Source organism: Plectrocnemia conspersa, unplaced genomic scaffold, assembly GCF_051122295.1.
Source record: "Plectrocnemia conspersa isolate PC_06_02 unplaced genomic scaffold, ASM5112229v1 ptg000001l, whole genome shotgun sequence".
Classification (NCBI taxonomy): domain Eukaryota; kingdom Metazoa; phylum Arthropoda; class Insecta; order Trichoptera; family Polycentropodidae; genus Plectrocnemia; species Plectrocnemia conspersa.
This window is the reverse complement of record NW_028277165.1, coordinates 23,729,752-23,745,254: the sequence shown is the minus strand read 5'-3', so window position 1 is coordinate 23,745,254 and position 15,503 is coordinate 23,729,752. Positions and strand designations below refer to the sequence as shown.

General features: G+C 31.1%; 1 protein-coding gene across 8 annotated transcripts in view; it reads left to right on the top strand.

Moving 5' to 3' along the window:
- LOC148239296 (uncharacterized) overlaps positions 1-15,503 on the top strand; it is a 67,346-nt gene that overhangs the window by 42,602 nt on the left and 9,241 nt on the right. For 5 of the 8 annotated variants that reach the window (XM_088187815.1, XM_088187590.1, XM_088187739.1 and 2 more), the window contains 2 exons: positions 12,859-13,141; positions 13,433-13,550. In XM_088187815.1, the coding sequence (XP_088043941.1) occupies positions 12,859-13,141; positions 13,433-13,550 (401 nt within the window). Of the gene's footprint in view, positions 1-8,718; positions 8,877-12,858; positions 13,142-13,432; positions 13,551-15,503 lie in introns of those variants that run through there. The other 3 variants (XM_088188046.1, XM_088187970.1, XM_088187891.1) reach the window with 2 other exon arrangements.

Below are 15,503 nucleotides of genomic sequence, written 5' to 3'. Positions count from 1 at the left end.
GTCATAAGTTTTCGTTTCTAACTAATGACTTTAGTGGTCATTTGTAGCATTAGGTCAACGATCTTAAATACCTAACATTGTTTATTAAATTCGAGCCCTTATACAGCAAATAAAGTATAGTTTTGGGATTTTCATAGTAATCCTATTATTTGTACAAGTACAAAATGTTGAAACTCAAATTAAGCAATTGTCTTTCTAATTTAATTTTACTAGTGAATAATATTGTATTGATTTTAAGTACAAATATATTCCTTATCATATTTTAAAAGCAATATTTATCTAATATCAACTATGAATAATTCAAAACATATACAAAATGTAAGGTAGTGTAATCATAATAGTAGTAATATATTATATATTATAGTTATTTATTTGTTAAGTATAATTTATTTATATATTGTCCTAATAAATATATATACATTTTAATTTTAGCTGTAGTATTAGTTTTTTTCAATAGAATTTTAATTTGAATTGTATTTGATTTTATTTTTTCATTCTTGCTTTGAAAAAATGATACTAAAAATGTGTACTTAGTAAATAGTTTATTTATTTAAACCTCTGATAGTATCTCGATGGCTATAAAGATATCGCTGATGCTTTTGCGGAGTATTTTTATTCCGTCAATGACGAATCATATTCAGCTCCCGATCGCAATGGCGACAATCTGATATCTCAATCTAGCTGGTCGTTCGTTTTAACTATAAACGAAATTCACGTTTTAGACATGACAGTTTTGAGAAGCTTAAACCGCATAGATCCACAGGAACAGACTTTATATGGAAGGGCTGTCAGGTTAATCTCTTCGATTCATTTTCAATTTTTCGTTTAAAATTTTATCCTGATTTGTAGAGATTTATGAATGTCAGCTGGAAGCACAAAAAGGGTAATAAATCATGTATAGAGTACTTCAGATCGGTCTCCGTTCTTTCGGTACCTGATAAATTGTTTTATTTAATTCTTCACACATACAATATATCAACAATCACTGTCGGAAAGCGCTGGTGGACCAACAACGCGGGTTTCGTCTGCGTCATTCCACGGTCACTTACCTCTTGTGTCTTTCGAAGGCGGTGACAAAATCCATCGATTCTAAAGTACAAGACGATGTGTCTATATAGATTTTAAAAAATCATTCGGCAAGGTTTTTCAAAATATCTGGTTAGCTTTTTTCAATATGAGTGTTATGGCAAACATCGATCCGATTATTATTTAGTGTCCCAACATTATGTCTTGCCGTCATAACAGCGCAGTGTCTTTTGCGCGAATTAAAAAAAGAAAAACAGAATTTGTATAAAAATAAATATAAAATAGATCCCAACTACGTACTTGTTATTAATTCATTATAAAATTATATTTTAAAGTCTAATAATTTAATACTTACTTATATATTATATGATTTGCGTTAGTTTATAGAAATCTTTAGGGATTTTCTAATTTAAATACGAATTTTCCATAAACTGTTATTTGATCGTTATATTTGAATCGATGTACTTAATGTGTCATTAGAAGTGAGTGCGCCGTATTGTGATTAATGCTATTAATAATTTATTCTTCTTCACTTTCTTCTTCATTCTCTTTCTTTTCTGGTTGAATGATATTGGAAACGACATCTTCATGATATGATAAATCAGAATTTTTCGGGCTATCCCTCAAAGAAAATCTCAAATCTATACCAAAAATAGTTTAAAATATGTCATTTCAATGAAATCATATCAAAATACATTTTCACCGGTAGATATATATTTTTACCAGTGAAAATATAATTTATCTGGCACGTGAAAATATAATTTATCTGGCACGTTTTATTACAGTTTTAAATAATGAACTAGAGATTTATAAAAAATCTCTAAGCATAGATGCATTTCAGTTGTATCAACTTCAATCATTTAAAAATAAGGCTAAGTACTCCTTTTTATTTTTGAGAAAATTAAAAAAACCTGTCAATATTCGATGATTTTGGGCTGCAAACTTTAGAGTGCCTTAGAGCAGCGTTCGCCAACCGGTGGTCTGTGGAGTAATTTTAATATACCTGAAATCTGTTTATTAAAATGTTTTATTTTATTCTAATTCAACCTTTTCTTAATTTTCGTATTAGCGATGCTATTATCCAGTATTAGCAATGCAAATAAATAAAGTTGACAAATCTCACGCTTGCTCAAAATATTTAACAGCTGTTCCAAGCTGGATGACAGGTTGCAACCTGCTTAAACTCTAGCGCATCGGCCATAAAAGACAACTTTAAAAACAGACTCATCTAAATATACCTCCAGATTGACATAATTGGCTGTGGCGGCAATAAGTGGGTGAGCACTAAGCCTCCCTTATGACAAAACAAGTACTATTTTATATTTAAAATGTTACTTTTATGAAAAAAGCATGATTTGAAATTTTGAGTTTAGTGGTCTATGAGGTCCGAAAGGTTGGCAATCGCTGCTTTATAGACTCGCGATCGCGTCTTTTTTTGCTCCCGGCGACAGAGCTAGAAAATTGTGTTATAATGTAATAGGGCTTATCTATTTTAGGTGTGCAACGTAACTGTTTTTTTCTTAATGTTATTATTGTTTGTATAATAGGCATTATGACACATTTGTGAAACTTGATTTGATGATTAGATTTATAATAATAATATAATATTTGAGCAACAAAGCATTTTATATTGTGGTGGATGCACCTTAAGTAACTTTAAGCTTTCACAACAATTTATAGACTTCAGGAATAATCATGATTTTTAAAATTATGTTTATTATTGTTTGTATATTGACCATCATGATATACATTTAAAATACAAGTTTTTTTGTTAGTAAAATCGCTATATGTTTTTTTACAGTAAGTGTATTTTTATAATTATTTAAAAATAGTAAATAATGAACGTGTAGATATTTTTGGTGTAGTTGATTTTATATTTTTACGGCTGTGTTTTTTTACATGGTTTATTTCCAATCCTAATACAAATCATCATATGTGTTTTTTAGTTTATTTTTTATTTTTAATACATATAAGATATGAGCTGTATTAGCTCATTATTAGAGAAGTTTCAATACCAGATATGTACGACCTAGTTCGATTTTTAATTAATCACCACGATATTCATCCGTGAGATTAGGAAATCTATGTAAACCTAGTCTGTGATGATCGATCGGAATTATAATTATATAATAATCACTAATTCCGATCTCTCAGACACGATAGAAATTTAAAAACGCTAATGTATGTATGGGATTCGAACCCAAGTCTTTTAGGTAAATAGTCAGAGACTTATACCACTCGTATATCGTGCTGGTAGCTTTATGATAATTTCATTAAATGAGAATATAAAAATAATATAGACGAAGACTAGACTCTTACAATAGTAATAAAATATATACTGTGCCTTTTTTGTAGTGGTTTAGTTGTTTTAATTAAAAATAGAATAATGTTATCTAGAACTGAAATAATTACAATATGTAATTTTTGCGATTTTTGCAAATAGAAAATTGACAATATTTAAACAAATTAACATTTCTGGTAAAAACTAAAGGTGTCGCTCTATTTATTTTGAGTTTTATATATAGATAGATTATGAGTAAAAAATAAATAAATTTATAATTTATATAGAAAGATTAAGAATCAGAATAAAAATAAAAATTATTGGTTAAATCTATATGCAAAATTACTTTTAGATATAAAATATATATGCATTCAAATCTTCCACAGAAAATTTTAATAATTATAGGAAGTTGCACTTAAATATAACAAATAAATAATTATGTAAAATACATTTACAATGGCAATTACCTTACAGGTATTAGGTAAGTGAAAGTGAAAGCGCTTCTTATCTATTTTAAGTATTCGTTCTTATCTACATTTTTTTCCGATAGCCCATTAAGATATAATAAAAAATGACATCCTGTTTCTTAAAATTAAATCCAAACTAAAAATATATATACTATTTGTAAAGAATCTAAAATTTAAAATGTTATGAAGCACTGCTATAAATCTTCTTGGACCCGTAAGCTCACAAATGTTTGTTTAGGATAGCACAATTTCCATGTTTTATACAAAAAATATATATCATATCCTTTGGCAAATATTTGTATGAAGGCCGTGTCGTAGACATAGGCATTCGTTGCAAACACGCACACAATGACAAAAAACAAAGTCCGCACACAAATTGACCTTTGTGTCAGTATAAAGATTTACCATGCCTATCCCAGAGATCATTCAGGAAACTCAGCGGAAACAGGATGAGCGCGTGCCTTTAGGGATTTGTTCACATGCAAATATTTGCAGATATAGATCGATTTTAAAATAGATGCGTATAGTCTGTGAGTCGTTCAGTAATTCCAGCTATTTGCGTTAATTACTGCTTTGTTACCTTCGAACACAAAGCGAAGGGGGTCGAACGTTTTTAATGTACGTTGAACTAAAAAAATACACGTGCTCGGTTGTTATCAGCAAATTAAGTTCGTTCGTAACGATCGATGGTGTACTGTATGTGGTATAATTTTAGCTTCAGACTGTCGTGGAAGGAAGTGTGCTACAGTTTAAATATTGTTGAACACGTCGTTATAATATGGGATGTTTGCCCGAATGTCCTTTTTGGTTTGTTGCCTAATGGTGGAGCAAACAAGCAATCAAAAAATGTGACGTCTTTTAAAAAAATGAGCAGCGATTCACAACATTTTCTCAATGATTCACCATCGAGTGTCATTCGGACGTGTTCATTTTGAGATGGTATCATTGTCGATAAAGCACACGTTTAACATAGAACGCGCGACCTAAAAATTACTCATGCAAATATCTCAATAGCAGTATTGTTAAAGAAATTTCTAATGTGTTGCAATTGTTTGTGGACCAGACAATTAAAATCAGACCTTGACCTCTAAACATGAATGAACACGTTAAAGGGTTGTTTTTGTGCTATTATCAGTTTCGCAACCGATCTAGGAATGTCGCAAGGAAGAATATTTAGCAACGCATCAAGACTATTTAATCCTTTCGGTCAATACTGTTGTAATTTTCATTTTTAAATTGAACAATAATATAGAGAAACATATTTATTATATGTAACAGCAATAAGTAATTCAATGAAGTTGATTAATTAAAATGAAATCAGTACAATAGAACTATCATTGATAACCCAATAACCACATATTATATCTCGTTAGGCGTAAGATCTTAATGGTTTTCTGTCATTATATAAATTGAAAAACTTTAACTAATAGTAAACATGAATTAATTCTTAAAATATTGAACTAATAAAATATGTTACAATGTCATAATCCTTCATTTTCGTAATATTTTGGCAACATTACAAGCACAACACATTCAATTCTACTATATATGTATAGTATTTGTCCATTCTATATGAAAAATATAGCATAAAAGACAGTTTTTTAAAGAATTTAATTAATAAATTTGCAATATAATAATAACTATTAAATCAAAAGAGTACATTTTTCATAAATCACATATATAAATTTGTAGCTTGAGTTTGAGTTCTTTGATACAAATTATGTATGATATTATTAAAATTGAACCAATTAGTTTATTTGAGCATATTTAGAAAATTGATTTTATTTAATGCTTTTATGATATACTATATTTATATAAAAATCGGCACTAAAAATAAAACATTTTAGTCGAGTTTACACCTCTTTATATATATTTTTATATCATATAAAGTATAGAAGAATCTTAGCCTCAAAAATTAATATTTATAATATATCATCAAAATATGAGATTTGCACGCTGCTTCTATTTGTTATTTACGTCACACTAATGACGTAGATTAAAATCCCACGTAATTAACCTAAACATAATAATGCAGTGTATGAAGCCAAAAACGTGCAGAAAAATAATTACGTTTATCTTCACGGTCGCAATTTTTTATTTTATTTTATCAAATTATTAACACGTAAATTTTTTATTAAACAAAGAACGCTCACGTTTTGGAGTACGCTGCTATGTGACATCGTGTCTTTGAGTTTCCTGGAATGTACCTGACACTGTATATAAACATTAAAAAACAATTTCTTTTATCTGCGGTCATAGATTCAATCGATAACACTGAGTGTTTTAAGAACGTTCAACATTTTTTGCAAAAATGGTAACATTGCTTCACTAAATTTAAAATTCACATATTCACTTGAAAATTTTTTAACATTGTAAATATAATATTTTCGACTAGCCCTAAGACCTGGATTCGAATCCCGTATGAATCTTAATGATCAAAATTTCATGATTATTTTAATATAAATCCGATAGATCAGTATCTAAACGTCTAATGAATAATTAAAATCGAGCTAGGTCGTATATATTAAGTACTTAAAATTCTCTAATATTCACAAAAAAATATATTCTAAAGCCATTCTATTTTTATTTGAGCAAAATTTACTTGTCAATATAAAGCATTTTATATTGTTGTAATATCCATATAGATTCGGTTTCCCTTAGTAGTTGAGAAAGTAGTATATTTAACACTTTCAAAACACTACTCACAGATTTTGGGAGTAATTATGCTTTTCAAGAATATAGCTTATTCTTTCATCACATTCTGTTATTGTTTTAAATACAACGTTACATTATAAGTATTTATGTTTAGAACTATAAGATATTTGATGATCCACTATTTTCTTTCAAAATGACGGTATTTTAAAAAATTAAAAATAAAACATAACTCCGATAAAAATAAAAATTAGTCAAAATGTTTTTGATAAACTTAAAAGTATGTCATATTACAAAAGTGAAATAAATTTATTCTTAAATGATTTAATTTAATGTAATTAAAAACTATGAACTCATAATTCACAATAGCATATTATATTTAAATGAAGCCGCGCAGCATTATATTTTTCATTCATATTTTTATTCCTAAAAAATGGTTAAAATAGGTCCAAATGTTTTGAAAATAAGCTAAAAAAAAAATAAATAAACCTGAAACGAATGTCATTTTTTAAATGAAGCAATAATTTGAAGTATATTTTTATTTTAATGACCTGTCGGCCGTTTTTTTGGTTTCAATACATTTGATGCATAATATTCCGATAGTCTCTTTTCACATCGACTGCATATTGATTTTTTTTCGTCTTGGAAGTATTGCATTGATCAAAATGAATTATATTAAAAAGGAGCAAGGTCTTGAGAATAAAGTGGATGAGATAAATCTTCCAGCCATGTTGCTTGATGTTATCGAGAGTAAATTTTGCCATTTTAATATTGTAGAATTAATTGCCTTCTGTTGGCAGGTGAAGGCCATTTTTACATTCTCGTGCTTACAATATAAACTTGTTGTTATTTTTTGGCCAGGTTTAAGAATCAAGCTCGGGCTTCAAGATAGGGTTAGCTACTTTAATTTTGGATAACCACTGTCTTCTACGACGATTATTGTCATACAATACCGATTTATCATCTATGGTTGTATAATAATCGAAAAAAGGCGAGATTCAGAAGCTTTTGGGATATGTGGATACGACCCGATCTTATCTTCAAGCCCTCTCAATCTTTTTTTATGTATATTACAGGGACGTCATTTCACATTTTTTCGGGGGAAAAGGGAAAAAAGTTGGCCAGTCAGTGATCATTTTTTTAATATTTAAATTTCATTACGATTTAAAGCATATTTCATTAAATGACATGGAATTTTCAGGCCAAATTTAAGGCGGTCTCTGTTTAGAATCCATCATCGTGCCTTCGCTGTCGTAGTGGTCTTTATATGAAGGCTCAGTTATCAATCGTTATATTAAGACTTTTTATAACTATGTAATGACTCAAATTAAGCATATCTAATCCGAATTTAGATTACAAGAAGAGCGCAAAAAACAATTATCCCTTCTCAAAAGTCAAAAATCCGCGTCAAAAGCAGCAAAAATATGCGATAATGTCCTGGTTGCAATATTAAAAGCAAATCCTACTTACAATATCTATTAGCTGGCAGAGAAACTAAAAAAATAATACACCAGAGACGTCATTTGGGAAGGGGGCAAAAATTTTTTTACTAGCTTCTGCCAGATAAATTATACTTTTCTCATAAAAATATATATCAACTAGTGAAAATGTATTTCGATATGATTTCACTGAAATGACATATTTAAAAAAATATTTTCGTGATAGATTTGAAATTTCTAAAATCGGGGACGCTATTTAAGATTTTTTCAGAGGCGGTGGGGGGGGGGGACAATGTTAGCAAGTCAGTGATCGTTTTTTTTAATGTTTCGATTTCATTAAATGACATGCATTTTTCTGGCCAAATTCAAGGAAGACAATAATATAATATATGTATTTACACGCAGCCGCGCAGCGATATATTTTTCATTCATAATTTAACTCTTGTGGTCTCTCCTCTCATATATTTGTTTATTATCAACATACAATGCATCTATTCACGGGTCAAACTCTTCAAATCGATCTGATTCATCGCATTTGTTTACAACTAGCAGATGTTCTGAACATCCTATCCTTGATACCAAAGTTGTGTTTCGTTCACGATCTACTGATCTTGCAGCCACGTGCCACATTTGTTTTAACACGGTGCCAACTCACTGAACTTAAGACAATATGAGGTCATTATAATCGAGTCCACGTGCGCACATTATCCTAAAAGAAATATCTTGTAAATTTCACGGTCTGATCGTGTTTCAAAAGGCATAAGGGCGTGAAGAGCGTCCTTGCGGCCCGCAGCTCTGCTCGGTGGAGGGGCGTGGCTTGCGCACGATTGGCCAAACACCCGAGCGGTGGGGGTAATGACGCTTTGCCAGCTCCTGTCTCGAGGTGCATTCAGTCAGTGAACGAACGTGGCGTCGAGCGGTACTCTGTTCTTCTTCTATCTTCTTGAGTTATCAAAAAATCATCGCCATGTATCTATCGGAGGATTTGTACTACAATCAAACGGACGAAAGGTACAGTCTTTTACTGATTAAATATTTTGTACTTTTAGTGCACTATTTAATTAATTTATTTAATTATATAGTAGTAGTATTGTGTAAATATGGCGCTTTAAATCATGATTTGTTTTATACAATCGTGATTTTAAAGTAAGTATCTACATGTAAATGCGTTAAAAATAGTCACGTCATACAATATTTGTAAATTTTGTGGCTCATTTAAAAGTAGCCTCACGCGTTCGCCCAAATCCTGTAGATAATACTAATTTATATTACTTATTGTAAATACGTGGTGCTTAATAAAAAGCCTCACTGTATTTTATTATGTTTATTTTTATAAATTATCTTTATGATATCGAAGGGATCAAAATAGTCCAGTTGAATTTGGTGATTTATCAAATATCATAATACTAATAGTATATTACCTGTATATATATATATATATATATATATACACCTATATATGCACATCGTACACATCATTTCAATGTGTCAACTATAATATCATAATTTAATATGTATATATATATATATGATTAGCTGTGTTTGGCGGCATTTCTGTTAGAGAACTGCTCAATATTTTTTTTTGTCATAGAGCTCCTTTCTTTTCCTGGAAAGAACCGTTTATCGGCGCCGAAAAAGTGCCCGTTATTGTCATTGTGCTTTTTACCTGTTTTTATGGCGAGATAACGCGACAATTATCATACCGTGCCTACAACACGAGCTGTCCCACATATTGCGGTCGTTAATTAGACTGCTTCTGCTTAGGATGCAACCGAACTGGTAATTGGCTCGCCTGAATGCATGAATTACCGGAATTGTTATCGGTGAAACGGCCCGCATACGTGCTGCGAGTGCAGCCGGTGATCGCCATTGGGAAACGGACCCCCAGATAATACCTCTTTTTTTAAATTATATTTTACCGCTTCCGATTCGGCCCTGATCCGCCCTTATGTGCATTTTCCACTCGCAACCTTTCATCTCAACACGTATATCTATTGCGTCAGACACTGATTACTATCATTAGTCAAAATCGTATTTAATTGCCCGTGTCGTTAAAAAATACAGGCACAGTTAAAAGTAACTCTGCAATTCATTTCACAAATTTGTTGTTTTGTTAATCAAATAAATCTTAATAATCATTATATACATATGTACATAAATACTGGATATAATTTGTTAAATTTAACAATTATATATATTTATGACAGAATAGCGTAGTCCGTAACGTCTCAGACTAGTAACTCTGAGGTTGCGGGTTCAAACCCCAGCAACGGCACGCAAATTTTTATTTATAAAAATGCACTATTATAAAAAACTGGCCCCAGCTGCAGTGACATATATTGATTAAAAATTATATTACAAATTATAATTTAAAATTAATTGTTAATATAGATATCACCGATTTCTAGAATCTGGTGATTAATATTTACTTGTAGGTTCATTATATCTGATTGATTTACTCGGTTAGTGCAGATTTATCTCTTTGTAACGCATCTGGCTTATGCCTGTCAGGTTACAACAAGATTTATTATATTTATTATATTTTATGTATTAAAACTAGTATTGTTTATGACTATGTTTACTCTATGTTTAATAATTTATGTTTTTAAACACTATGTTCACCCATTGGTGTCCCAAAGTTTTCTGTTCTACACTACAGAATTAGTAATAGTAAATGAGTTTCATTAATGATAACTAGACCAGTCCGGAGAGCTTAGTCTTTTCAAGTTGTCTACATTGAGGAGTTTGTTGCCTCGATGTTGCCGTGCTCTCGGAGCCTCGCTTCATGTTTAGCAGCAAAATGCGCTAACGTGCCACTAAGCATTCACAGTGTTTCGTAGCACTTTATTTTGCAACTTTTTAATCATTTTAACATGGCACTGTTTGGTTGATATCTTGATTTTATTGTGTATTGATAGTTTGGAGTTTCTTACTATTATCAAATATAACTTTCTATATTTTATTTCAATTTATTTTTTTATATGTTCTTTCCACCGCAGTTTGCTGTCCATATCTTAAAAAAATGTACCAACTCTTGAATCTTTAAATATTTTCGCAAAATTCGCGAGCAATTAAGTATTTAGTTCAAATTTGAATGTTAAATAAAAACCGATAATACCGGTATTGACTGTTTTTTCTCTCGGTAACACAAAAATTAAAAATCCCTAGTTATAAAAAGGCGCGTGTTTATTATTAAAAAATACTTTAGTAAGAGAAAAATGTTTCTATTATTACAAAAAAGTTTGATAAGATCGATAACATATGACAAAACGCATGTTGTCATGCAAATTCCCTACATAAATCCAATTAGTCTTTTTAATTTAAAACGTTTTTAAAATTATTTATCCATCATGAAAAGTATGCAAATATCTGAGTTTACGTTTATATAAGTTAATCTTTCTTCAATTATTCTTGAGAGTTTATCGAAAAAAATAGCAAATCAAAAATTATTATTAATCGAGAAATTTGTTGATTTCTCGAAAAAATTTACTGAGATTTTTAGAAATTTTATTATTTTATAGCTACTGCATATGTTTGAAAATATGCATGCATTCTTGAAAGTATTTGAATGGCACCAATTCATTATTTTTGCTTCGGTAATATAAGAAACACAATAATGAGAGGAAGCCACACCGCGTGGAAATCAACTGATTGCAAAAATGTATGGGAGATTATAAAGAGTTACGCCATAAAATTTGCTTGTTGCGTTATTTTTTCAATAATCCAAAAGCTTTTTAATATTTATCTTGTTCGAAATATAAAGAATGTAAAGTAGCAAAAGCCATTATTGAGAATTTTCTCTACGATTCGGGTATAAATACGAAATCAAATACTCTGTTCATCAATAATTTACTGTATTATTCCAATAATTGCTAAAAATTTCTCGAGAATTCTTGAGAAAATCTAGAAGTGAAAATAAGACTTCTCATTATTCGAGAAATAAAAAATACATCGAGAAACCTACTTGATTAAGTATTGTTTTGGATTCAAGTCTCAGTGGTAGATATGAAGTATATATTTATAAATAATTGTATGAGCTAAAATTTACTTATAATTAAGGATCTTTCTAAATCTACGTCTCCTATGTTTCTAGTTTATCGATCATATATATTTTCTCTTAATATTAATTAAAATCAGTCGAGTAACTCTACGATTTTATTCATTTTTTTATATGTTTGCTTCCTAACTTAGACAAGTCAAATAAACGAACGTTTTCAGAAAATCAATACTTTTTATCCAAAATTCTCGATACATGTTTATAAATTTCACGCAAAAAAATCTAGAATATATGTATATTTTAAAAAGTACCATTTTTTGTGTTTCTTTAACTTTCTTCTTATTACTGATAACCGTGCACCTGTTCATTTACCTTTTATCTGGTATACCTGTCGCTTTAAAATACATTAAAAAATAATTCTTCGAATAGATCTAAATTATTCATGGAATAGATCTTCAATTGCATTGACTTACTCAAAATTCTCGATACATGTTTATATAATTTCACGCAAAAAATCTAAATTATATATTGCCATTTTTATGCCAAAGTGCATTCTTTAACTTTCTTCTTATTACTTTTAACCGTGTACCTGCTAATGTGCCTTTTATCTGCTATACCTGTCGTTTTAAAATACATTAAAAATTAATTCTTCAAAAGCTTTCGAAATCCTTTTAGTGCTATGCTACTCGGGCAAAGTCGCAGACGCTTTTTGCATAGTTTTTCATTCAGGTATTGAATATTGAGTCTTTGTTTCTCTCTTCGGCGCCAAACATCCTTCTTTTTGTTCTCCATGTCCTCATAATTCGATAGAGATTTTACTATGCATTCTTATGAATGAACGAACGAGCGCTATCGTTCGGAGATAAGCCGGCCAGGCTAGACTGCGTCGGCAGTGTTTATGATATTATCATGTGTGAAATTAGCGAAAGGTACGACTTAGATAAGAGGCGATAAAACCGTAATCTGTTTTATATTATGATGATTTTTGTATTGCAGTCCCCAGTCTTACGGCAGAAGCGGAGTGAGCGGCTACTCTAGTGGCATGCAATATATTGCTCCGAGTCCTGGATCGGCGGATTTGAATCAACCCATTTGGACATCGAACAATTTGGCGGCGCAGATGACCGAGGATTATAGTGGAGCTGGAAAGACAGTATCGGGACAATCTGGAGCTCCTTTGCCGGCATTTTCGCAAAGATTTGGCGGAGCTTTTACAGCATCCCACGCTAGACAAGCGTCCAATTCGGGATATAATCCGCAAGGACCGTATGCGCCACAGGTATTGTTAAGTTTCGATGATTTATGGGTACTATTTTTTTTAAGATAACACGTGTTCGAGTAAAATATTGTTATTTAAATAATATTAAAAATTTGCAGACTTCGTATATTTGTATGTACTGGGTTATTGTGAAACGGCAGAGGTTTTTAATTTACTTCAGATTCAATATATTTTTATGGCGGTGTTATTGATTCAATAAAATTTATAAATTTAAGTTAAAAGTGGAATTTAGATATTAATTTGATTTGTAAAACATATAGTATGTATTTTAATTTATATATATTTTCATAGGCTGAACTGTGGCAAGCTGGTTACGCAGACGCCGGAATAAATTATTCGGAAGGTGGTAGATCTGCTCCGATAAAAACCAGAGGAAGCTCTATGTCAGCATCAGCAGCAATATCAGCAAGTCAGTATAAATTGAATTAAAATAATTAAAAAAAATGTGTTTCTATGGACGTGTGTTTTGGTGCATCTGTTTGAGCGATTAAAGTTCACGGACATTACGATAAGCGAGTTATTATTAATTCATCGATTGAGAAGCCCTGCTCGTTAAGAGATCGTGTTTCGGATACTCCCTCTGAATATAACATAGATTAACAGATGAGATCTGGAACAGTATAAATGTTATTTAATCGATAGGCGTTAACCCCGCGGGAGTTGAACACATTTAATATTTGACTGATTTTAAAAAAAATTATCTTCGATAAGGTCAAAAGTTCTTGTTTTTTCTCGCAATTATAAATAATTGTTTTTGTTAAGGTCATTGTTAAATTAACATGTGTGACGCAGATGTCTAAAATCCAATTAATCGTAATGAGTCATCGTTGAAAAGATCATGATCGACCTGTTTGCGATGGGTGATTCAGATCAAAGATGGCGATTGTCGTCATAGTGATTCTTTTTATGATGCATTGACGCTTTCTTTGTCAATCGGACGTGATTGCAGACATTGCTGTTGCGTTTTGAGCACGTATGATGCATGCCAATCAGTGTCTCGCAAACTACGCTGCGTTTTTTTTATTCGACCACCATTGTCGGTGGTTTAACAATGTCGGAATCCGTCGTGCTCAACCCCGGCGGCGCCAATGGAAATGTCTTAAGACATTTTTAGGGGCGCCTCTCTGTGTTTTGGAATTTAGAATGCATCGATTCTGACTCATTGGCTCGTGCACGCGACGAAATCTAAGATTTGTTAGGAAAATATCGTGGATGCCAACTAAGCTTTTATTTTCTATCAATCTCCATCAAACAATAAAAAACTATTTCATATCTATGAATTTCTATTCTAATCCCTGCAGTTTTCAAAGCCAAAGTCTAATGTAAAATAGATCATTCATTGAAGACTCAAATATAATTCATATCAAAGTAAAATATATAAATTGTTGTTGTAGTTGATTTTTCACAGAATCCTATCGAGATTGAAGCTTAAATTATTATTTAATGTTTCAATTAAATAGTCAGTATTAATTTAGCTGAGTATTAAATACTTACTAATTAATTAAAAAACGCTTGTGGTTTAAACATAAGGGTTATTGAAACAACTTCTATACGTGATTTAATTTATTACATGCATTTAAAATTTTCAAGCCACGTGCAGTCAAATGCGTTATTTCAGTTTACCTACCATTTTTTTTAAGAAATATTTAGAACCGATTCCCTTTAAAAAGGTACATATAGGTGTTTTTGAGGTGAACGAAAAAAACGCTACTCGGTTCCATAGATTCCTTAAGTGCTATAATTCTTTTCTGTATCGTTAACAGATGATGGCCCATTAAGGTGCTTGTGTTAAAGATACACTTATGACTAATTTAGGTGACACGCAGACATCTGATCAACGGGGGCGTCGCCCCTGTCGCACAGGGCGACGCACACCGTCACAACTGTCGCATATTGCAAAAAAATATGTTGAAAACCACTCGAACGCGCAAAATATCTTATGTTGCATGTCAACCATATATCACATTTATGAATTCCGAGGAATTGTTCCTTGCGTATGATTTTGACAAATTAAAAAATAATAGAAAGTCGTTTGAATATGTGTATATTATTTTGGTTAAAGTCTTTCTTTGGTAAGATCATTAGTTAAGCTTGATATTTGAATGTGTTCGCAGGGGGTGGCCACCGCTCGACATTTCCTATGTTTTCGCAACATTTACCAAACCCAGATGTGGTTTTCTGAGCTTTCTTTGAAATTCTCCTACCTTTGTCTCAATCGATTGAATTCCGCGAAAAGATCGGTCAGTGCTCGTGTGCTAACAAATTTGTTATCTGTGGATTTGACATCCGACGCGGGTCAGTTCGGATCTACAAAGCAATTTATTAATGTCGAAACGTATCTTAAGACTGAGCAAAAATAAGC